The sequence below is a fragment of the Panthera onca genome, assembly GCF_046562875.1.
Source record: "Panthera onca isolate mPanOnc1 chromosome E1 unlocalized genomic scaffold, mPanOnc1 haplotype 2 h2.Chr16_ul_2, whole genome shotgun sequence".
Classification (NCBI taxonomy): domain Eukaryota; kingdom Metazoa; phylum Chordata; class Mammalia; order Carnivora; family Felidae; genus Panthera; species Panthera onca.
The window spans coordinates 745,012-769,181 of NW_027675816.1; the positions used below are offsets into that span (position 1 = coordinate 745,012).

Consider the following 24,170-nt stretch of genomic DNA (forward strand, 5'->3'; position numbering starts at 1 on the left):
TTACGGTTCCTGACGATGATAAATTTTGGATTTTCCAAATCTATCAGAGCGTGGAGCTTGAGGCTGGGTTGGTTTAGGGGCACCCGCTGGTTTCATTTTGCAAAAAGGGGAAACACAGAGAGAGGGAGGAAAAAGAGATCCTTGGGGCACTCAAGCCAGGTCCTGTCTAGAGGCCAGAATCTTCAGGAAGCTCAGTGTCCCTGGAGAGAAGGAGAAGCTTCTGTGGCCTAGTGGATTCAGCACAAGACAGCCCTGGATGCTGACGTGCTCCGAGGCCGCCCAGAGCCGGCGACAGAGGGATAATGCTGGTGTCAGCGGGGCCGTAGAGGTCACCAGGTCCAGCACCCCTATTGCAGATGAGAAAACTGAGGCGCAGAGAGGGGAGGTGCTCACCCAGTGTCACCCAATGAGTCAGTGTTAGGTAAGCCAATAGAGCTTTCATTCTGAGCAAAGAAAAACAACAAAGATGAGCCCAGAGCCCGCATTCCTCGTTCTTTGTTAGTTGGCCTCGTGATGCTGTTTAAACGTCCTTTTCTTATTTCAAGAGCGCGTTCCTTCTCTTAAACAATTAATGCATCCTTGCCAACCATTTGCCATTGCTGCCTCTTCAAACCCAGAGGAGTTGAGAGTTTCCAGCCAGCAGAGGGAGGTACCTTCGAGGCCCTTGGCCAATGTGTTTAGCTCTCAGGATCAGCCTGACCACGGCAGAGAAGCTTCCGGGGCCTCCGTGCTGCCTGTGGGGGAGAAACAGCCAGAGGCCCCTGTCCTAGTGGTCTCCCACCATTCCCAGCATCATCCCGTCTGCCAACCGCCTTCGCCAACAGGTGGCCCTCAGGAGCCCCACCAGGAGTGGGGACCAAAACCAGGGGATGGGGTCGAGGAGGGTCTGGCCTTTCCGAAGCCCGCCTCCCCTGGGTATCTCCAGACGGAGCCTGGGAGTGTCAAGGTTGTGCAGGAGATCCTCCTTGGGGAGCCAGGGCACCAGAGAGGTGAGGCCGCCGACCTGGGCACCCCAGGTCTGCCCCGCCAGCACGTGCCCGGGGCCCCCATCCTGCCTCATGGCCCAAGGGAGGCCACACAGCAGCCTTCAGGGACAGAACCAGAGGACACAGAGGGAAGTCGTCATGACGTGGAACCACTGGAGTACCAGCTTGTGGGAGATCTGCGCCAGGAGGGGCCACCTCTGAAGGGGGACCATGGCAAAGAGAGGCGGGGGGGCAAGGATGTCGATGAAGACCGCGATGTGGACGAGTCCTCGCCCCAGGACTCCCCTCACTCCCACGTCGCCCCAGGTCTGCAGAGCTCCCCAGTCCGAGGCGGGCCACCCCCCCAGACAGTTTCCAGAGGAGCCACTGGCTTGTCCGGCTTCGCAGCTGAGGGTGCCATCCGCCTCCCTGTCGATTTCCTCTCCCAAGTTTCCACAGAGATCGAGGCCTCAGAGCCCCCCAGGCCCGGTGCAGGGCCCACGGCGGAAGGGCAGGACACGCCCCCCGGGTTCACCTTCCACGTGGAAATCAAAGCCAACGTGCAGAAGGAACAGGCACGTTCAGAGGTGGATTTGGAAGGGGCTGCACTTCCCGGCCCCCCTGGAGAGGAGGAAGAGCCCCAGGGCCCTTCTGAGGGAGAGGACACAAAAAAGTCGGACCTTCCAGAACCGTCCGAAAAGCAGCCTGCAGCTGTTCTGCCAGGGAAGCCCATCAGCCGGGTCCCTCAACTCAAAGGTCTGTGTCTTGGGCTCCTTCGCTCCTTCCTGGTGACCTCGTGTGCCACCCAGGCTGCGGGCAGTGCCACCAAGCTTCCGGCCCTTCCTTGAGTCCTGCTGCTTCCGAGGTTCCCAGAGAGAACCACTCAACCGACCAGCCGGGCACTGCTGCGCACCCTCCCGTGGCCTCCTCCTGCCCCTCAGGCTCTGGTAGCACGTGCTGCTCTCACGCTTGCCCGCCATGTTGCATGTCACCAACACCCGCCCAGCGCTTTCCGCCCCGTTCGTTTCTCTGGCCACTTGAATTACAACAGTCCTCCAGCCCCCAGCTGGTCGGCGTGCCGCCCTCCCCAGGGCGGATAACAGCCGGTTCACTTATGTGCCCTAAATTCGTTGTCTAGAACCCTCCCAGCCCTTCCAAGGGGGCATAAGGAGCCCCGCTCTGCAAATGAGGAAAGTGAGGCTCAGAGAGGGAACGTAACTTGCTGAGGGCCACCAAGCAGTAAGTGACAGAGCCACATTCACAGTCCGGGCGGGTCTGCTGTGCACGTCACACTCTTCCCTGGTCAGCACAGCACCTTCTGGAAGGTTCTCTGAGCCCAGAGGCACAGAGGCCTTGAGCCTGGCCTGTGCTGCTCTTGTCAGCGGACAACACATCACATACAGCACATGACACACGTATGAGGATTTGGGGGCAGCCGAGAGCCTGTGCTGAGCCTTCGGTTTAACAGCCCCCACCTCTACCCGCCCTGCCTTGTGGCAGGGGAGACAATGAGCAGAAACAACCTGTCCCGGGAACCCTGTCCCGAATCTTCTTTTCCTCCCCCGCCCTCAGCAGAGCCCAGGGAACCCTGTGCTGGGATTTCAGGGGCCTCAGCCCCAGCCCACTCTACCAGAGCAGCCCTTGGGGAGCCGGAGAGGTGGGAGGGGAGGTTCCCCCATGTTGGGGTCTATGTGTCCTGTCAGGAAGACAAGGAGGCCAGAGGAGGCCTCCAGGCTACAAGTTGGGCGCATTCATACCTTTAGGACCTCTCGCGTGTTTGGAGGGCTCAGAAATGGGTGTTACTTGAGCCATCCATTGCAAACTTCTATTCGATTTTTATTAGATTTTACTTGTCAAGAGAACTTAGAAATGTTGTAGATAAAGGAACCTGTGTTAAAGTTGAAGACCAAAAAAAGAAATCATATATCTTATTTTAAAATATCCCAAATTCCAAAATACTAGGGGACAAATACCTGTGATGCGGCAGATTATAAGAGCGTTTCCTGAAATGGTGTTTTATGAACACTGGCTATCGATAGATGTATCCAGGGGAAAAAGAGTTCCATGGTCCAATTAGTCTGGGAAAAACAGGCTAAGCCAAGTGAAGCGAGGTTTGCTGCTGCAGGACTTGTCAGAACCTTTAATACTCAGTTGCACATTATGACCCTCTGAGAAAGATACAGAGTATGGATTTCCCAAATTTATGTGATCCCACCTGCTAACATCTCCTGGAAGAGGACCCGTTCAGTAGCACCCAATTTGGGAAGTGCATATCTAGCAGCTGCTTTTGTTGTGACATGGTGGCCGTGGTTGATTTGGGCAAAAGTGTGAATCCGGTCTACCTGGGTCTCTTATGAAAACGAATATTCCTAAGCCCCGCCTTAAGCTTACGAGTCTTGGGTGGGCCCAGGAATCTGTGTTTTTTCAACCTGTCCCAGTGGTGCTGCTGAGCAGTACGTTGTGCACATCTCTGGGCTAGATCATCGGTTCGGGTCACTCTAGAAATCCAGGCTCCAGTAGCCAGTGTGAACCTCCAAGAGACCCCATTGACCTTTTGGCAGGGGGACTATGATATTGAAACCAAAGATGAAAATCTATCATCAATTGTCAACAAAGAACGTCAACCGAAGGAAAAGATGGGTTAGAGATGGTGCTGGTGGACGTGTGGTTTCACCAAGGGGTGCGGCTTTTACACACAGAAGCCGGCAGTGGTTTGTTTCCAAACTCCAGAGATGATCTGCTAAGATGTTCGACAGTAACTAGTTTGTAGCTAATTTGGGGAAATGGCAAGGATTTCCATTGGACGATGGAAATTTTCCTCCCCTTGGGAGGGCCTGTAGGTGGCAGTAAGACCTTCCCGGGCTGGTGTGGAGTGGGCTTGTCAGCGGGCAGCTGGGGCTGGCGACTGTAGCCTCCATTAGTGAGGGACAGGCTCTGGGCAGACAACTCACTTACCCTGACCCTTGGGTGACAGCATGAGTGTGTGGGGGTCGGAGCATAGCTGAGCTTCCCCATCTGTGGCCCTGGGGCCTCCACATGCCCCTCCTTGGCATGGAGGTGGTCCCCGCTGGAGGAGGTTGACCCCGGCTAAGACAGGAAAGGAGCCCGTGAGATGGGTCTGCGCTGTCTCCGATCCTGATTGCCCCCGTGTCCGCGTGTGCCTGGAACAAGTTTTCACTGCGCCCCCTCTGCATGTCCCCACCCTCGGCCAGCCTGCTCCAAGCAATGACCCCAGTGTGCTGTGTTGATACTAACAACGAGAGGCAGATTGAAGGGGAAAGAAAATCAACTTAATGCCCACCAAGCCCAGCTGAACCAAACACGTGGCACTGATCCCGAGAAATCAGCGTTGACTACGTCCGGCTCTTTCTGGGAGCTGTGCAAATGGGGGTAACTTACATTCTCATTTTGTATCTTATCAGCTCGCATGGTCAGTAAAGGCAGAGATGGGACGGGAGCTGATGACAAAAAAGCCAAGGTAAGCTGATGAAACCGTGAGCCTCTGCCAACATCCAGTCTATCGAGAAGCCATGCTTGTCTGAATTAATTTGTATATGTAACACGTACAGAGCATCTGCCGCTGAAGGATGACTGTCATTAAAAGTGCTTTGTAGTTTCATGCAAACTTTTCAAGGTCCAGCATTTATCCATTTTGATGCTTCTGCCAGGGAAGGGCGGTCGGCAGGTTCATGAGTAAGAGCTCCTAACTGCAATGCTATTAGCAGAATTGAAATGCGATGTTCACAGTAAACGAAGATACATTTGAATTTTCTGCAGTAAAGTTTGAATCTTACACTACCCACTGCAAATCTAGGATCAGCAAACATATATGTACACACACACACACACACACACACATATTTAAGGTGTATAGAGAATATCATTTACTCAGGTGGCTGAGGGAGTGTTGATCAAGGAAGTGACCTCTCACCTAAGGTGGAGGGTTCTGGAAAAGCCCAAGAAAAGAGGACCAGTGAGGTAGGCCGTGAAGGAAAGGTAAAGGAGGGTTGCCGAGGCAGAGGTGGGAGCAGCATTCTGAGGAGTGGGAACAGCACAGCAAAACCCGGAAGCATGAGGAAATGATGCATGCTTTCAGAACTCTAAGCAGATGGGTTGGTTGGTTGGTGTGGAGTGCCAGGAGGGGCTGACGGACGCTGGGAAGGATAGTCGAAGAGGGAAACCCGATACACGCCCTAAATGCTAAGTGGACACGTGGTGCAGTAGACGCCATCTTGAAATCTTGCCATGGGGCCAGTTTGACGTAAGCTTTGGTCGGTCTTCAGAAACCAACCCGAGGAACCGTGAATGAAGCTCCTGCTCCCACCAAAAATGCATCCACGGCCATGCTGGCTTTCTCAGGGCTTTCTGTCAGTTGTAGTTTCCTCCCTTAATGACTTTGCATCCTGGAAAATTCTCCTGTCACTGGACAGTAAGGTTTCCCCAGGAAAATCCCCCTGTGGCTCTGGGTGAAGACTTAGTTTTCTTAAAGGCATCTAAAATTTCCAGTATAAATTCTGCCTGAAGCGTCTGAGTCCTAACTTGTCCCAGAGCCTCGATGGGGTCTTCAGATGCCGAGTGTAGCCCTGGGAGTTGGGTGGCATGTGTTTTGCCTGCCCTGTAGGAAGTCAGGGTTTGCCATCACCAGACCCCCTGATGAGGCAGCTGGGTGCTGCCCTAGGCCGTAGCTCTTAGGCAGTCGTGATGCACATTAGGGGAATCCCAGCCTCATGCGTGCATGCGTTCCTTTCTTCATGCATTTGCACACTTGGGTAAGACATCCCCACCCTGGACACCGAAGGGTCAGTTCTTTCAGGAACCTTGGCCAGGTGGGGAGTGCTGTTGGCAGAAGGGGGCTTGTGCAGCTGGAGAAGGAGGAGTACCCACCCGCAACCTTCCTTGTCACCAGCTCCAGGACCTCGGCCTGTGTCCCTCCCCCCACACCTTTCCCCACCCCTCAGGCCGCCTCCTCACCATGGCTGGCTGGCACAGAGGGCCTCAGCCATTTGGGGGGATGGGGGTCCAAGGCCAATGAGGAAACACAACCGAGAAGCCTAATGAGGTCTGTGGTCAGGACCCTGCTTGGTAGTTCTGACTTCCTCTCTGAAACACATCTGGACTAGGCCTCTGGGTTTTATGCCTGAAGGTGTGACCCCTCCTCCTCCCAGCTCACCTCCTCCAGGCGACCAAGCTTCCCAGTCAGAGTACCCCAGAGCCAGTTAGGACAAGCAATCGTCAATCAGTTTCCCTCTCCTCCAAGGGGCAGCTCCGTCCGTGAGGTCATCTGCTCCACTGACCAGGCTGTATCCTTAGGTAGAGTGTGTTCAAGAGTGAACACTGGCCAGATGAAGATTCGCCAGATAGTGTTAAGATACGTTTTGTTTGAGTCGTTAATCAGAAAGTGTGTGTGTGTGTGTGTGTGTGTGACCTGAGGTATGAGACAGAATCTTTAAGACTTGGAGCAAGCACAATCGTGATTTTAGCAAGCATGATACTCTCAGTGTGGCAGAAGGCGGCCAAGGGTTAGCAGGCCGGCATGAGTTCCTCACCTGGAATTTAGCAGAAAGTGGGGCCCTTCTGACCTATGACACATTGGGGATGTTTTCTTGAAAAACACCCTAAGAATCATATGCTTTGGCAATCTCCATTAACTCTTTGGGCATGAAACACCTTTAAACCAGTGGTCTCCAAAGTGGGGGTGGTGGGGGGCGGCCCAAGAAGATCCAGTGGGCTAAAGAACATTCTAGAACTTCCATTGAGTTTTTTTTCTCCTCTTCTCGTTTAAAAGTTCTGTCATACATAAGTTTTTTAATGTACATCCTGTGTTGGCATCATAGTATACATATTTCATCAATAAATAAGTATGAGGACGTTAGGGTGTGTGGCCGCTTTCTGTTCTTAGGGACGAGAAGGGTGGATAAGGGTACGTGATCCACACAGTTTGGAGATCACTGCTTTAAACCATGACCTGCCATGTTTATTTTTAGTTACTGTCCTTTTTCAGTTTGTTCCCCTCCCCCATGTGCTGACTTTTATTTTGATTTTATTTATGTTTATGTTTAAGACATCCACACCTTCCTCTGCTAAAACCCTGAAAAATAGGCCTTGCCTTAGCCCCAAACGCCCCACTCCTGGTAGCTCAGACCCTTTGATCAAACCCTCCAGCCCTGCCGTGTGCCCAGAGTCATCTTCCTCTCCTAAACACGTCTCTTCTGTCACACCCCGAACTGGCAGTTCTGGAGCAAAGGAGATGAAAGTCAAGGTAAGGAAACCGCCTTTGAAAAGAATCAGGCTGCTCTCATATGGTTTTCAGATGTGTGTTGTTTTTAGCCACAAAGACCTTCCTTCGGATAAACTCTTACCTGGAAGCACCGTGTAGAGCAAAGACAAGTCTGGTTGAAAGGGGAAAGGGGGGCGTGGCACCATTTTTCTCCGCTTCCGTTAGTCCCTCAGAGCAGCCCCCACAGCACCCCATGGGACCCTGATTTGAAAATCCCCACCCTTTGGCACCGGAGAGAGCTTCCAGATTGCCCGCATTTGGGTTGGACACAGCAATGCCTGTCCCACAAGGTCACTCCTCTGCTGAACCGTCTTGTGGTCTTTGGTGAATGTCCATTTCTTTTTTGAGTTTGCGTTATGTGTCAAGGTCAAAGCCAGTAACTGCCCGCAGTCAGCAGGCTGTGCCTGGGGGCTCTCGACCTTTGGCCGGTGGGCTGATTGGTGCTGGGGTTCACCCCGCCAAAGGCTCTCAGCACACTCAGGAGTCACTGAAACCTGAGGGCTGTTTGGGAGAGAAGAAAACAATGACCTAGCTCTGTTAGCGCTCGAGGTCAGGTTCATCGGTGTCTCCGCGGCTCTCTGGTGAAACCAACCACCATCAGTCAGATAAATAAATCCCTACGGAGAATCAGAAAGTGGCTGTCCATATAGGAGTGTCCTGCCCATGATGGGCCCTGGGTGGATAAAGAGCTTGATCCTCACTATAAGCCCTGTTGTGTTTTTTATAGAACACATTAGCACAACTCATGCTGATGCCTGTTGTGGAAAATGGTAGTCAGGGCATGTGGCGTTTGGGTGGGGCTGTGGGTTGGTGTACCGGCAAACCCATGAGACTGTAGAAGACATTTGTCGCATCCTAGTAGGCGAAGGGTCGTTTTGGATCTTAGCCTCATTTTGAATCGAGGAGGTTGAGTGGGACTGGCACTGACTCTAGGTGATAGTAACCTTCCCCGATCGTAAAAACCACTGTGCCGTGCTTCGGTTCACAGGGGGCGGACGGTAAAGCTGGAACGAAGATCGCCACACCCCGGGGAGCGGCCCCTCCAGGCCAGAAAGGCCAGGCCAATGCCACCAGGATTCCAGCGAAAACCACGCCCTCCCCAAAGACCCCACCGGGCACCGGTAAGAAGAACATTCTGGAATCCACGTCAGGGGCAGCTGTCAGCACGTGCCCTCCTCCTCTCCGAAGGCCCCTGACAGTTAGCCACTTCTGGTAGCTGACGGGCACCTACAGTTCACTAACCGCCAGATGCTCATTTTCTTTGTAATCCTTTTGACAATTTTCCGAGGTAGATCATTGAATCCCCACTTTTGATCAGTGAAGAAATCAAGACCCTAAGAATTTGCATGAATAAGTCTAAGCAGCTCACTTTAAGCATGAGGAGAATGCAGCCGTGTGATTAACAGTGGCACAATGGGACACCTGGGTGGCTCCGTCGGTTGGGCGTCCGACTTCGGTTCAGGTCATGATCTCGAGGTTTGTGAGTTTGAGCCCCGCGTCGGGCTCTGTGCTATCAGTTCAGAGCCTGGAGCCTGCTTCGGATCCTGTGTCTCCCTCTCTCTCTGCCCCTCCTGCACTCACGCTCTGTCTCTACCAAAAAATGAATAAACGTCAAAAAAAATTAAAAAAATAAAACAGTGGCAGGAAAGGAGATTGGCTAAGGTTCTCTAACCCCCAAGTCCCGGGCCCCCAGGAGGTGTTTTTCAGCCCCCTAGTGAGACGTGTGGCTCCGTGTCTCTGGATAGGTTGGATAGCCCACTATGGGTGACCTCACATTGGGTGTGGCCCTTTTACACTTGAACTTGCTGGGGGTGGGCCCTTTGGCAGCGCACCTGCCCGCTGCCCGATCCCCTGTGCCCGTGTGAGTAAACCCAGTTAGTTTGGGGAACCAGGCAGGGAGCGATTCTGCTCCTAGTGGTGCTATAAAGTGTAGAGTTGCCTTCTTTGGGGGATGGGAGACAGCCAGGCTGAGCCCCCCTCTCCCCCAGCCCCCGGGGGTCTGTCCCAGGCAACTGGGTTTGGATTCTGCACAATTCAAGGGGCATCTGGCCTGCGTTGGCTTTAGGGAGGTGCTCAGGGGCCTGTGGATGTTGTACGGGTCTCGAGAGGCCTGGACTGGTCAGTGGTCTCTCCGCCCTGCGCTGGCCCAGGCAGGGAGCTCGGAGCCCTCGGTGTGTGTGTGTGTGTTTTTGCTGTGGTGTTTGCCTGCTTTGCCCTGGGGTGGTGCCTAAGAGGACGGCTGCTCATTAACACGCATTGGTTGTTTCTCCTTGGATGTAATTCATTTGATAACAAGGGTAATTCACAGAATTGTGATTGGATTTTGAAAGTGATTTTGATCCTGCTTTTCTTTACTTGGCCTTAAACTAGTTGACTCACACAGCTGGGAACATGCATTTCTCTTCGGGTCTTACCTGCTTTTGGGTGGCAGCTTCCTGGTGCGCACATCTCCCCTGCGGGCCACCTCGCCCTGTCTCCTGCCAGTGGGGACCCCTGCTCCCTGAACACATTCCCTGCCCGGGTCGCTTCCGCCGTCTGGCCTGGCTGGGCATGGCTGGTGCCTACAGCATGAAGAGCTCACTGAGGCCCTGTTTAAGCTTCATTATAATGAGGCTTCCTGTGGATTTTTCTTTTTAAGCTACCAAGCAAGTGCAGAGAAAACCACCCCCTGCAGGGGCAAAATCTGAGCGAGGTAATTCTGAGGCCGCTTTGAGTGCCCCGTGGGGCACTTTGCTTTTCGTGTGTGGCCATTTGCTGGCTTAGGTTATTAGAGCGGAGGGGAGAGGACCTGCTTCTGAAACGTGCGTTTCACACGTTGAACCTGAACGCAGAACCGTCAGAGCTCCTGCTCCTCGTGTGTGGCATATGCAGACGTGTCTGTCTGATGGGCCTTTTTATTCCTGCGTGTTCTCGTTTACTCCAGCTGAGGCTTTGGTGGGGGCAGGGAGCATGTGTCTCCAGCTGCTGGTGGGTGCTGGAAGCTTGGACCAAGGTTTAGGTGTGAAATTCCTGCGGGCATTTATTAAACACGCATGTATTAAACACTCCCCCCTGTTACTACATCCAGCCTTCGAATCAGCACTGTGGGCTGTGACTGCTCTCCCCATTTTCCAGATGGGAATACAGGTTTAGGAGGCTGAGTGGCTTGCTCAGGGTCAATGTGCAATTACGTGGCGCAGAAAGGGTTTGTAACTAACACCAAGCCCAGTGATCAGCCTGTGTGCCTGGAGGCCGGGTTGGGGGGCGGGGGGCGGGGCAGGGGGCTGAACCTGGAGCGGAGGCCCTGTCTGTTGTTTCCCCATGTGGAAAAGGAGAAAAAAAAAGCTTCATCTGTCCTGTTGCCAGAGCTTGACGACATTAGGAACATCCAACAGATGTGGAAATTCAAACTCAAAAAAATGGGGGTGGCTGTCCTTTTGATGGGAGAAGTCACCTTTTTGCTGCCACATGGTGCTTCCAACCAAGAGCCATCCTTCTCCAGGCTGGAGCCTACAGGTCCCTGTTTGGTACAGAAGGTTCCTGGCGCAAGGGGCCAAGGGATCTGGGAAGCTTGGAGGCGGCCGTAGAGCCCAGACACCCCCAAAGCTGAGGGGAGCCGGGCCCTCACACCGGCACAGCATTCAGCCCCATGGCTGTCAGACTCCATTGTGCTCAGGAGTCCCCAGGGAGCTTGGGGGACACCTGGGTGGGTGGCTCACTGGGTTGAGCGTCCCACTTCAGTTCAGGTCATGATCTCGTGGTTCACGAGTTCAAGCCCCATGTGTGGCCCTGTGCTGACAGCTCAGAGCCTGGAGCCTGCTTTGGATTCTGTCTCCCTCTCTCTGCCCCTCCCCCACGAGTGGGGGCTCTCTCTGTCTCTCAAAAATAACTAAACATTAAAAAAAAAGAAGAAGAAGAAGAAGAAGAAGAAGAAGAAGAAGAAGAAGGAATTCTCCTGGGAGCTTGGGAAGAACCCATAGTGCAGGCCTTCAGCCCAGGAGGCTCCGTCATGCCAGGTCTGGACGGGCCCAGGGATCTGCATCCTACGGGTCTCATTTCTGACTCGAGGCTCTGGACGTTCTGATGCAGGGGCCCCTGGGCCACACTTGGAGAACCACTGCTTCATGGGGCAGGGGGAATAGTAACTATGGAATGGACAGGGGCATGGGAAGTGCAGGGGGGAAGCTGCTAGGGAGCCCGGGACTGAGTCTGTCGGGGAGAGAACAGTCCCAGCAGCCTTCCTAAAAGTTTGCAAAGGTGCAGGGATCACCGTGCATGGGCGCAGCGCGGGAAGGAGCTGTTGGGGAGGGCACGGCGGCACGAGGCAGCATGGCTTGTCTGGAGAGCTAGAGACGGGTGGCCACGAAGCAGGCGTACATTCATCGACCCCACTCACCACAGAGGAGTCAGGGAGTGTGCACAGGGGCCTGCTGGGATAGAGGCTTTGAACTTGCTGAACAGCTTAGAAGCCACCCAGTGGGCAAAGGGTCTAATAGACCCAGACAAGGGCACCCCCCTGGTCCTGTCACCGTGTCACCCTTACTCAGGGAAGGGCCATGTAGAATTGTGCTAGTTTTACAAAGCACATCTACAGGCATCCGTGCCTGGCGCCCCTCACTGCGGCATTATAATTCTCTCCCTGTTTGAGTCGAGGCCCCTGAGCTCTGAGAGGGAACATGACTTGTCTGGGACCACACAGCGTGTTGGAATCTATCTCTTGACTCCAGGGCCGTGGGGCAGAGATGGTCCCCTCGGGGAAGGCTACTGGGTGGTCCTTGGTGACCACTCTCTTGCTTCTCTGGGAAACAGGGAATCTCGGTCCCTAAGCAACAAGGCCCAGAGGAAGAGACATTTCTCTAGAAATGAGAGCAAGGACAGCCTCCTGCTGGTTTAGCTGAGCTTCTGGCCTTGTTCCCACCTGCCTAACTGGCTCTGAGTCTGGGAGTGGGCCCTCAGGACAGGCAGCCCCCCCTCCCCGGGCCTTTGCTGGCTCCCACCCACCCCAAGCACTGGGCTCACCCCCTCCTCTCTCTCCAGGTGAATCTGGGAAATCTGGGGATCGCAGCGGCTACAGCAGCCCCGGCTCCCCGGGCACCCCCGGCAGCCGCTCCCGCACCCCGTCCCTGCCAACCCCGCCGACCCGGGAGCCCAAGAAGGTGGCGGTGGTCCGCACTCCACCCAAGTCGCCATCTTCAGCCAAGAGCCGCCTGCAGACGGCCCCCGTCCCCATGCCAGACCTGAAGAATGTCAGATCCAAGATCGGCTCCACCGAAAACCTGAAGCACCAGCCAGGAGGCGGGAAGGTAAGGGCGCTCAGAGGCCGGCTGGGTGTGTGCCCGTCCCAGGACAACCAGGAGAAGGTGTGTGGGTGCCCCCCACAGTGACTCTCACCTCACATGGCACCCCAATCCCTCCCGGATCTCTTCAAGGAAAGACGGCACGTCATGGTTCCATTCTGTTTGGGCGTCCCCACCAAGCCGTGAGTGCTCTCCCTGCTCAGGGGAGGGAAAGTACTGGTTCTTTCCTTTCCTGTTTGGGTCTGTGCTGACGGGACAGTATCTGAGACGACAGGGTTGGTTGTCTCTCCATGGGGTAAAGCCTGGGGGTTCTCAAAGTGGAGGCACCCGCAGAGGTTCCCCAACCTTATATTTAGAACATGATGCAAGCAGTCTACAGGTGAGTGCCTCTGGCATCCGTTAGACGTTAGGTTAGGTTTCTCTCAAATCCTCAGTTCTGAGGAAATTTGGAGTACCATTTGGAACAAGCAATTCTTCAGAGCCAGTGGGCGCTCATGAAATCTTTGGGTTTCCTAAAGGTGGAGAGACGTGAGCGTCCAAGGGCGTGAGGTGGTGGGAGATAGGGACTGACCTGGACCCCCTTCCTCCTCTTCATGTCCCTGCCCCCCATTGTATGAGTGTCCTAAGGCTGACGTAGAAAATACCACAGGCTGGGCAGCTTATATAACAGAGGTTTATTTCCTCACAGTTCTGGAGGCCAGAATACCAAGATCAAGGTTATCAGCAGGACCGGTGTTTTATGAGGTCTCTGCTTGGCTGGTGGATGGCCGCCTTCTCGTGTCCTCACGTGGTCTTTTCTCTGGTGCCTCTGTGTCCCAGTCTCTCCTTCCTGGAAGGACACCAGTCATATTGGATAGGGGCCCATCTCTTTAAAGACGTCATCTCCAAATACAGTCGCATTCTGAGGCACTGTGAGTTAAGACATCAGCATATGAATTTTGGGGGACACGGGTCGGCCCGTAACAGCCTGTCTCCCCCTCCAGCACCAGGAAGGGGAGTGGAGAAGGGAGAAGAGGTGGCACGTATGGGGGACAGAGGACCACGACTCCGCTCTTAGGAGCACAGATGTGTTTGGCCTCCTGGGCTTGGGCCGTCTTGGGGGTGACGAGCCTCTGGTTGTGCTGGGGGAGCATTACGGCATCCGGAACCAATGTTTCCCTTTTAGTTAGAACCATGCGCCTCCCCCACAGCGGGGGCCTTTGCAGTATTGACGTTATTTATCGCTCTTGGCTGGCGTCTGGGTCACCGTGAGGGGAGGGCGTCTCAGGGCTTTCTGTCCATGTTGGTGCCTTAATTGAAATCCTGTGCCTTGGTCCCCATGGAGCCTGAGGGCCTCCCCCTGGCCTTTCCCATGCCGGGGCTGTAGAGTCCTGCCCAGTCGGGAGGCCTGGGTGCCTCCCCGGGTAAAGCCCTGGGTCTCATGGCCACTGGTCTTTGGTCCACAGAGTTGGCCTTGTTTACTTCCCGTGTTTACTTTTCTGCAGTGTTTGCCTTGGCTGCTCCTTGTAAAGATGCCCATCTCCTTCCAGAAGGGGCTGGAAGCTGGGGCAGCCGGGGTGTTGACTTGAAGTTGGCCCCTCCGGGAGGTTCTCGGCAGAGGGATCTGCAGGAACAGTGTTTCCGAGGTGGTGGGGTGTTGGCCACTGGTGGTCGCACAGGCCCCTCAGCGCCGACAGCGTCTGGTGTGTGTGCCCTGTTCTCACAGCATAAAGTGACCGTTTGCTCCTCGCTTTGAAAAAGGAAAAACAAAACACCCACACGGCCAGTCCTGCACCTACAAGAAGATGGTGGCTGTGACCAGCATCTCACAATGACTCGTCACTGCAAGAAACTGTCACCATCAGCATCTCCAGCCTGAGGGCTGTCACACAGCAGCAAACACTCACCTCTTCCTGCTGGCCCCAGGCTGCACCTGCATCAGCCCAGGCTGTACCCCCACCAGCTCAGGCTGCACCCCCACCAGCCCTGAGTTCCTCCGACATCGGCTTGGAAAGCGTGGGTGCTCCTGGCCTGGCTCCAGCAGCTCTGCAGAGAACTCGGGGCCGGGGCTGAGCATGTCCCACTCGAGACCCTTCCAGGGCCGGAATCTGCCCCTTGCACCCAGGACTGCCCCGTCTGTGGGGGAAGAGGAGTCTAGTGGAAGGGAGCCAGCGACCAATGCTCAGGGTGGAAATGCTCCCAATTTGGGGCGCAGGCACCAAGCTGTCCACGTCTACCGAAGGGTTAAAGGGGAGAGGGCAACTATCCAGGACTCTTTGGGGGAGGAGGCAGGAAAGTGGCAAAGGGAGGAGTAACAGCTTCTCTTAAATCCCATGGAAAACCCGGAAATTTTTCTGAAACAAAGAAACCTTCAGCCATGACAAAGAGCAACACTAATCTCCCGGGGAAATGAAGGGAAAAGAAACAGGAAAGAAGAAGGCACATGGGATCCACGGAGAAGGCCTCTAAAAGGCCCCGACTGCAGGTCTCCTGAGGTCTCCTTGAGACCTTTGGGGGCCCTGTGGCGTCCCACAGTGTCCTGCATGCAGCAAGTTCTGTGGGTGTTTACGCTGCAAAAAGGTCAGCGCTGTGAGTCTGAAGAACAACGCAGCTCCCTGCATAGATGCTCACACCGAAGGAGGAGGAGGTAAAGGGTTCAGTTTGTAAACCTGCAGAGACTGAAAACCGCAGAGGATTGATGTAAATCAGTGGTTGGAAAAAAAATGCAAAACACCTGTTTACTGCTCTGTACTTTGCTCTGTTTTCACGATTTGCTGTTGTGAGCAGGTATTGCTTGAAGAGTCCGGAATGGAATTATTTTTTTTAACGTTTATTTATTGAGAGCGTGTGCGTGAGAGCACAGGCCCAGGAGAGGCAGAGAGAGAGGGAGACACAGAATCTGAAGCAGGTTCCAGGCTCTGAGCTGTCAGCGCAGAGCCAGACATGGGGCTCAAACTCACGGACTGTGAGATCGTGACCTGAGCTGAAGTCGGACACTCCATGGACTGAGCCACCCAGTCGCCCCAGAACGAAATTATTTTTGAAATCGCAGTTAAGCACTTGGCCACTTTAACAGAACCAGCTGAATCCACCAGGGGCTGGGGGAGAAGGGAAGGCAGGCCAGCCACGCAGACAAGCATACAGCTCCCTGGGGGAGCAGCCCATCCGCCTGACTGCCAGAGGATCACCTGAGGGCTGGAGGGTCGGTTGTTTGAAAAATCTTGGTGCCAGAGCCTTCCCCCGCCCCATTAGAATCTCCCGGGGAGTCTCCCCAGATGTTCCCAATGTGCAAGCTGAGGCCCAGTGTCCCCAGATTCTTAACCTGCAGGCCTCTGGCCTCAACCCCCACTACTAGGGTCTCCTGTGCACCCTGGATCTGATGGCTGGGTTTTCCTTTCAGTCCTGACCCTGTTTTCAGATTCCCTTCACCTGCCTCGGTAGGCTTGTTCCCCACCCAGGCCAGCCCCTGTGTCCTGCAGCCCCGCCCTGGGTTTGTCCCAGCCCACATTAAAAGAAAAACAGAAGGACATAGAAAGTCCATGTAACTGAAAGGGGAAATTTTTAAATACCAGGAATTAAATTAAACCCACACCACTGAGGGTCCCCCACAGTGAGGGTTGAATGTCACCACACTGAGGGTCACTTGACCAGCATCACTGAGGGTCACCTGTGTTATGGACTGTCCCCCGCAATGTGATATGTCACCAGCAAGTCAGAAAAGACAGGACAGGCCCGTTTTGGTCTTTGAGTGCCAGGCACATGGGCCGAAGGAAGACAGTGAGAAACTACACCCTGGAGATGTTCAGACCAAAAGCAGAATAAAACTAGAAGTGACAGGGCTGGGGTGGCCAGGGGCACATGGGTTTAGGCTGGAGTTTTGTTCCTTTACACAAGAGCTAAGGGGGGTTGCCAGCCGATAGAGGGGGGTCCCTGCTGGGTCTGCGGTGAACCAGCTGGGAGTTTTCCCTGACAGGACAGGAGAGGACAGAGAAGGAGGAGGGCACTGCCCGCAGGGAGCCAGCCTCAGGCTCCATGGTCAGTGGGTCCTGGGGACCGAGGTTGGGAGAATCAGAGTTGAATAACCGGGCGGGTGAGGGCCCAGCAAGGTTAAGGCAACACCGCGGAGAGCCCTCAGCAGCCCTTCTGTGTCAGTGGGAAGCACAGGGGCCCCAGGGACTGCCCAGGGTGGGAGAGGAGGAGCTCACTCAGGGCCAAGGCTGCCTGCTCTGGAGAACCAAGGCAGTGCCCGTGGCTGCCAAGGGTGGGAAAGGATTACAAAGTCATGGCAGGAAAAGGGCACGGGGGCCCGAACATGGGGTGGTCTGGTTGGTTCTGAGCAGATGGAGCTAAAGTCACGTTCTCTGAGGATGTTCAGGCCAGTGGCTGGGATCGGCCAGGCAGGACCGAAACCTGCAGGAGCTGAAGGGCCTTGCAAGCCTTGGGCTGCAATATTCCAGGCAACCACAAGATGACGACAGAATGCTGTGTCTGTCTCCATCCTGGAGAACTGAAGTCTGTATCTTTAAAATTCATTATAGTCAGTGACAAAGCCCCAGTTCTCATTTTAAAAAGCAGACACGTCTAGGGGCACAAGGGTGGCTCAGTCCGTTAAGCGTCCGACTTCGGCTCAGGTCATCATCTCACAGTTCGTGGGTTCGGGCCCCACCTCGGGCTCTGTGCTGACAGCTGAGAGCCTGGAGCCTGCTTCAGATTCTGTCTCCCTCTCTCTCTGCCCCTCCCCAGCTCATACTCTGTGTCTCACTCTCTCTCTCAAAAAATGAACAAATGTGGGGCGCCTGGGTGGCGCAGTCGGTTGAGCGTCCGACTTCAGCCAGGTCACGATCTCGCGGTCCGTGAGTTCGAGCCCCGCGTCAGGCTCTGGGCTGATGGCTCGGAGCCTGGAGCCTGTTTCCGATTCTGTGTCTCCCTCTCTCTCTGCCCCTCCCCCGTTCATGCTCTGTCTCTCTCTGTCCCAAAAATAAATTAAAAAAAAAAAAAAAAAAAAAAATGAACAAATGTTTAAAAAAAATTTTTTGTTGTTTTTAAAAAAAACAGACATGTCAGACCTTTACGTGGACTAAATTAAGTCAATTTGTACCTGGGGTAGTCTGCCTCTCCTGGGTCAGGACCAGCTATAACTAAGCTAAACCTGAGCTAGGGTGCCAGGTCCTGCAGAACAGGGCTGGGACCCTCCCCTGGGACAGCCCTGCAATTTCCTGACCTTCTGGGCATCTCCCCCTGCACATGGCATCTTTCTGAACAATCTTGTATAAATCCCATCATTTTAAAGATGCACTGGGTATGTTGACCCTAGTGGAGCCAAGATGGGCCCAGCAAGCACCAGGCCATGCTGGAGACAGGCCTTTCCGGGGGCAGCCAGTGGACACTGGGCCAGCCTGGGAGCTCCTGGGGGAGGACTGGGCCATCTGGAGCATCTTGAGAGCTCTGAGCTCAGACGGAATCAGATCAAGGCCCAGTGAGGGTTTGGGACAGCTTCATGTCCTTTAGTCACCCTCCACCCCAGCCTCTCCTCTAGGATCAAACCCTGACCACAGGAAATTCTCCCTTGACTGTGAGTCCCCGAGATCAAAATTTGGAGCCTCGAAAACATTGTTCTGTCCTTTGATGAGGATTTTCAGTGTCTGCCCAGGGCTGAGGGTCAATATCACACATATTGTTCTAGCTGAGAAATTAAGTTTCAGGATTTCAGTTTCGTAATGCCAATTGGTTTTATCCCCCTTCTGTAAATCTAACATTCTGTAAAGGGTGTTGACTTAATTTGACGACTAACAGTAATTCAGGTCTGCTTCGTCTATTGCCAAATCCCACAAAAAAACTTGCTGCCCTTTTTTTCTTTTGGTGTGGGACTGGAATAAGAAAAAACCACATTAAAAAAAAAATTGTGTGTATATTGCAGATCTTATTATTGCTTAATGTCACTTGCTTCATTTGATGAATTTCTTTAAATGGATTAGTTCAGAAAATAATGTTATCTTCCTTGAAAAACTGGTTTTTATTGTCAGATAAGGAGAGTTAGGTAGCCCATCGAGTTTCCCTTTTTGCTTTGGCTTCCAGGAAGCTCAGAGTTAAATGTAATGATGTCTAATTGTCAGTCCTGATGACCTCTGCTTCTTTTACCATTATCCTTTTAATTTTGTTGTTCTACTATTTCGTGTGTTTGCGTGTGTTTTCTAATACTAAACAGCTCCAATTCCTTTGTGAAAGGCAAAGCCTGCTTCTGGGACTTATCCAGTGGAAAGTGATGAGTAAAAAATGATCCCCACAGAAGGAGTTCATGTCCCACTCCTTAAAATCTGAGGGTGGCCCGACGGGATTCAAAGATACTATGCAGAGGGTGGCAGTAGCTCCTTAAGAAGCAGTGTGGGAAAGCCTGTTCCATTTGCTGCCCCAGCACAGGCCGGGGCCGAGGCACTGTCCCTGCAGCCCCTTGCTGGCAGGAGAGAATTTTGAGGCTCACAAGAGAGTGTTGTTTGTACTTGGTGTATGAGAACCCCGGCTTAAGGACCGCTGGGGTGAAACTTTGTTGTCACGAAGGTAGGTAGGTAGCCTGTGGTTGTACCACTGAGTTGAGAAGGTTACTTAACCTCCCGGGGCCTCAAATGGCCTCCTCGTCACTAAGTTAGGGGCACGGCAGGTGCGAAGGATGAGGTGGAGTTAGATATTCTCCCAACCCGTTCACCCCAGATGAGGGTGGTGTTTACGTTTAAAAACACAGAAGAGGGGCACCTGGGTGGCTCAGTCAGTTGCACGTCCCACTCGTGATCTCAGGCCATGATCTCACGGTTCCAGAGTTCGAGCCCCACATCGGGCTCTGCACTGACAGGGCAGAGCCTGCTTGGGATTCTGTCTCCTTCTCTCTCTGCCCCTCCCCTGCTCGCAGTGCTCTGTCTCCTCCTCAAAATACGTATACTTTAAAACAAACAACAGAGAAGAGAAGACAAAGGAAGACTTTGAATATATAAAGATGTAAACATTTGTAGGAAAAAAGTCACCTATGAGCAAAAGGGGGGCAAAGGAGCAACTCTGTAATAAAAAAAAAAAAAATGCAGAATAAGCCAACGATGCAACCCCATTTATTTAAGTCAAAGAAAGCAAACCGATTCTTTACATGCCTGATGCTGGGAGCTGTGCAGTGAAACGGACTTTCTCAGCGGTGCTCACAGGGTAGAGTGATCCAGCCCCTTCAGGAAGCTGCTTGCAGAGGTGTACGGAGAATTTTTAGAGTATTTATTACTTTGACCCAGAAATTCTACTTCTGGGACTCTGCTATGAAATAATCCATAATATGGAAAGAGCTCCTTGCAGAAGGTTATTTGTGGTGAGGCTGTTTCTGCTATTTAAAATGGAATCGATACAAATGTCTGATCACACAGATATCACAAAATGGAATAGGACCTATTATTTCGTAACAAAGTTTTTAAAATATTTACTTATTTTTGAGACAGAGAGAGAGAGAGAGAGACAGCACAGGCGGGGAAGGGGCAGAGAGAGAGGGAGACATAGAATCAATCCAAAGCAGCTCCAGGCTCTGAGCTGTCAGCATGGAGCCTGACGCAGGGCTCGGACCCATGAACCGTGAAATCATGACCTGAGTGGAAGTGAGACGCTTAACCGGCTGAGCCACCCAGGTGCCCAGAATAATCCTTCTGATGACTGTAGACAAGGCAGATGCTTAGGAGATGGATGTTACTTGATAAAGCAAGATACATTATTGTATGTAAGTAATTACCACCATTTATATGTACATGATGGTAGTTTTATTTATATATGTGTGACTTCAAGGGAATATCACAAAATGAAATTGTGGTTGTGGTAGGGTGGCAGGAAAACCGTTTTTTGCTTTGTTTAAACTATTTTTCAAAATCATAATGTTATGTTACTTTTCTAATGAAAAATACATAGCTTTTCATTTTATTTATTTTTATATTTTGAGAGAGAGAGAGAGAGAGAGAACATGAGAGTAGGGGAGAAGGGCAGAGAGAGAAGGAGAGAGAGAATCCCAAGGATCCCAAGCAGGGTCCACACTGAGGCAGGGCTTGATCCCACGACCCTGGGATCATGACCAGAGCTGAAATCAAGACCCGGACACTCAACCCATTGAGCCACCTAGGCTCCCCCATAGCTTTTTATTTTAAAGGAACATAAAAGAAAATGGAAAAGGGAGGTTAGGGGGCACCTGGGTGGCTCAGTGGGTTGAGTGTCTGACTTCAGCTCAAGTCATGATCTTACAGTCTGTGAGTGAGATCCCCACGCTGGGCTCTGTGCTGAGAGCTCAGAGCCTGGAGCCTGCTTCGGATTCTGTGTCTCCCTCTCTCTCTGCCCCTCCCCTGCTCGTGCTGTCTCTTTCTCTCTCTCAAAAAATAAACATTAAAAAAAAAAGAAGGAAAGAAAAAATGGGGGGTTAGATATGTGCTTACCAGGTTTTTAGATCCAGACCAGTAAAACGAAGGGAAAAAAAAAGGGATGGGGTCTGAGAGAAGATTACTCTGTCTTTATTCCGTCAGGCTAAGGACATCTCAAAATGCTAAATATGGCCTACTATCAATGTAACTTAATAACTAATAATTTAATAAAGGAAAGGCCATTTTCACACCAAAAAGTAGGATGGGCAAAATTTTGCTATCACGTCCTCATTTCCCCATTTTGCAAGGACCTGTGGCACCCTTGATGGCTGACTGTGGCTCCTGGGTCAGAGTTTGGGACCCTTCTACCCGCAGGAGCCGGGCCAGGGCTCCGACCCCCAGCCACAGCCGTCCTCACGGATCCTGCATCTCTGGAGCAACGGCCCCGCCTGGCCACACTGAGATCTCGGTGCCATTGCCACAATTTCAGAGAGCAACACTGGCTCTTAATGGGGAAATCCAGTTGGCCGCTGTTATCAGCGATGAATGGGAAACTAAGGCACAGTTTACAAGCAGGGAGCACCTGTGGGGCAAGACACCTGTGATAAAGAGGTCGCCCAGCCCCAGCAGAGGTAACGGGGAGGTTTTTCAGCTCTCCTCTGTGCCGCGGTCGTCTGTGCATTTCCGTTGTTAGACAAATGGGGTAAAAAATCACCGCTAAAACAGTGATATCCCCGCACCGCCTCCCTGGTGCCTGGAGAGAGAAGCCTCTTAGAAACACAGGGGGACCACAGCTTTCTGGACCACAGCTCCTCAGGAACATGTGCCCGCTTCCCTTTAAGCCCCTGGCGGCCTTGTGGACAAGGGCGAGCCGATGGATAGAAGGTCAGGCACCTACCCTGCCTTCCAGGTGGCAAAGCCCTCACGTGGAGGGGTGTCTGGATCCTTCTTCTCCAGAGTCATCTGTGTCTCTTCCCCGTGATGGCAGCGATCCCCAAACCTCGCCGTGCGACCGAAGCACCAAGGAGAGACCGAGATTCTAATTCTAGGTCTGGGTGGGGTCTGGGATTAAAATAGAGGGAGATCTATCTGTATGTAATTGCAGTGCCCACAGGCTTGAGCACAGCCACAGAAAGGTCTCGCGGACGTTCTGGCGGGCCTGGTGGGTGTGCGAACGAGGACACAGATGGCACTTTTTATTCATTCATTTAAACACGTCATCGAGCACACCTCGCTCCGGCCCAGCCTGGCGGCCGCTCAGCTGCAGTTTCCAGGCCTCAGATGTGCCCTCTGGGGGGCCTCCGTGGTGCAGCCCTTTGGTGAAGGGAAGAGCTGCCTCCCGGTGGCTGTGCTTTGCAAACCCAGCTCGGTGAGGTGGAGCCCGGCCCTGCCCGCAGTCACTCACGGTTCCGGAACCGCCTTCCTGGGGGGGGGCTGCCTGGAAGCTGTGACTCAGACCTCCTGCCCTCCGCCTGGAGCCTGGTCCCTGCCCTCAAGGCAGGAAGCGGAGTGTGTCAGGGCAGAGCAGGTGCGTCTGGGCCTGATGTGACATTCATCCTTTTTTCTGGCTGTCAAAGGTGCAGATAATTAATAAGAAGCTGGATCTTAGCAACGTCCAGTCCAAGTGTGGCTCAAAGGATAATATCAAACACGTGCCAGGAGGCGGCAGTGTGAGTATCGTCACACTTTCCCTGGGCCCGTTCCGTGGTTCTGGTTTGTAACAAGCGGCATGAGAATATACACTTGCGAGACATTGCAGAGAATAAACCGTCCTCGGGGGCAGAGTCTGTGCCCCCCAGGCTCCCTGCACCCGTGTCCACGGTTCTAGGAGGGGTGGGACCCCAGCACCTGTGGGGCCCCCGGCCTCTGCAGAACAGGAGGATGGCTGAGCCTCTCTCTGGCCCAAACCTGGAGGCCAGGTCCTCACGGCATAATACCCGGGGTCCACCCCCCCCACCGCCCGGCACGGGCTCCTGGGAGCCCCGCCGCCCGTTTGAGGTTGGGAGGAAAGGGGCAGCGTCTGAGACTGGGCTCTGTCCCCTCATCCCCCGTGGACGGACAGCCCTGTGGACGGCTGGCACGTCCGTTCTGATGAGCATACGCGATGTTTTGCTGTCCTCACTCAGAGCAGGAAAAGTCCAGTCCCTGCTCGTGTTTGTCTCCTGCATCTGCGAGGGACGAGCAGATCCCCAAGCCTCGGCTCAGGTGTAAAACCGGCCCCTCTCCTGGCAGAGGCTTCAGGGGAAAAATAGCCCCCAAAAGTGCACAGGGGACCCTGCCTGCGGCGCTTGGGAGTTGACAGAGAAATGCTGCCTTGGACCCTTTTACGTTAGGCTCCCTCCAAATGTCGTGGGGACGCCTGGTGTCCCTAGTGGGGGAGTCCCTGAGGTTTGGGGCTGGCATCCTCACCTCTCACCTACCCACTCCATCAGCTCTGCTGTTCCCCTCCCGGCCACTCCGTGGTCACTCACCGTGGGTACGGACTGGGCCTCCGGCGGCCGGGCCCCCCTTCTCTGCGGCCCCTACCCCAGCCTCTGGGTTGACTGGAAACCACATTTAAACGCATCAAAGTGGGAGGGTCGAGCCCTTTGAGGTCCACCCCCGGCTGGGGGGACGGTTTCTGAGAGCAGGTGCCTTGCTCCTGGCTGGCAGCCAGGAGGGTGGCAGGGGGCGGGGGACAGTGGTAGCCCCAGGCGGGCTGTCTCTCCAGAACGTGCCCAGCCTGGGCCCGCACCTCTGCGCCCAGCCCCGAGGTTTATTCTTGCAATGTGAGTCTGTCTCCCGCCCTGAGCTGCATGGCGCTTCCGTAACGCTTCCTCACCAGTGTCTGCTCAGCGTTTTCCTCTGTGTCCCCAACCCTGCTCTCCTGTCCCGCTGCTACCAGAAGGAAGGGGAAGGTGTGGGGACCACCCCCCACCCTGACCCACAACCGTGGGCTCCGCGCAGAGTGCTGGTTGCTGTGTTAGCTCCGCCTGGATCTCTGGTATCACTATTGCAGACCTTGGCTCTGGCCGGAGGAGCAAGGCCTGTTCTCTGGTTTAACTCCTGTCTGGTCGGCCGGCAGGAGGCCGTGCTGGTGGGGCCTGGGCTGTGGGGTCCAGAGGTAGCTTCAGGCGTGAGCTCGGGGCAGACGGTACATTCCCACTGCTGATGGCAGTGCCCAGGACATGAGGGGACTTCCTCGAGGGCACCTCCTGTGCTCCCGCCCTCTCTGCCCGCCTCCGGCTAACCTATGTGACCTGGCAAAGAGCCGCGGGATATCTCAGGCTGGCCCTAAGCATTGTCCTTGGAGCGTGGCCACTGCTGGTTT

The 24,170-nt window shown here is 53.9% G+C and overlaps 1 protein-coding gene across 19 annotated transcripts in view; it reads left to right on the forward strand.

Annotated features, from left to right (window-relative positions):
- MAPT (microtubule associated protein tau) overlaps nt 1-24,170 on the forward strand; it is a 96,975-nt gene that overhangs the window by 65,595 nt on the left and 7,210 nt on the right. For 5 of the 19 annotated variants that reach the window (XM_060645812.2, XM_060645811.2, XM_060645809.2 and 2 more), the window contains 7 exons: nt 1,416-1,721; nt 4,388-4,443; nt 7,027-7,224; nt 8,231-8,363; nt 9,881-9,934; nt 12,259-12,524; nt 22,438-22,530. In XM_060645812.2, coding sequence (XP_060501795.2) covers nt 1,416-1,721; nt 4,388-4,443; nt 7,027-7,224; nt 8,231-8,363; nt 9,881-9,934; nt 12,259-12,524; nt 22,438-22,530 — 1,106 coding nt within the window. The remainder of the gene's footprint in view (nt 1-1,415; nt 1,722-4,387; nt 4,444-7,026; nt 7,225-8,230; nt 8,364-9,880; nt 9,935-12,258; nt 12,525-22,437; nt 22,531-24,170) is intronic. The other 14 variants (XM_060645818.2, XM_060645820.2, XM_060645817.2 and 11 more) reach the window with 8 other exon arrangements.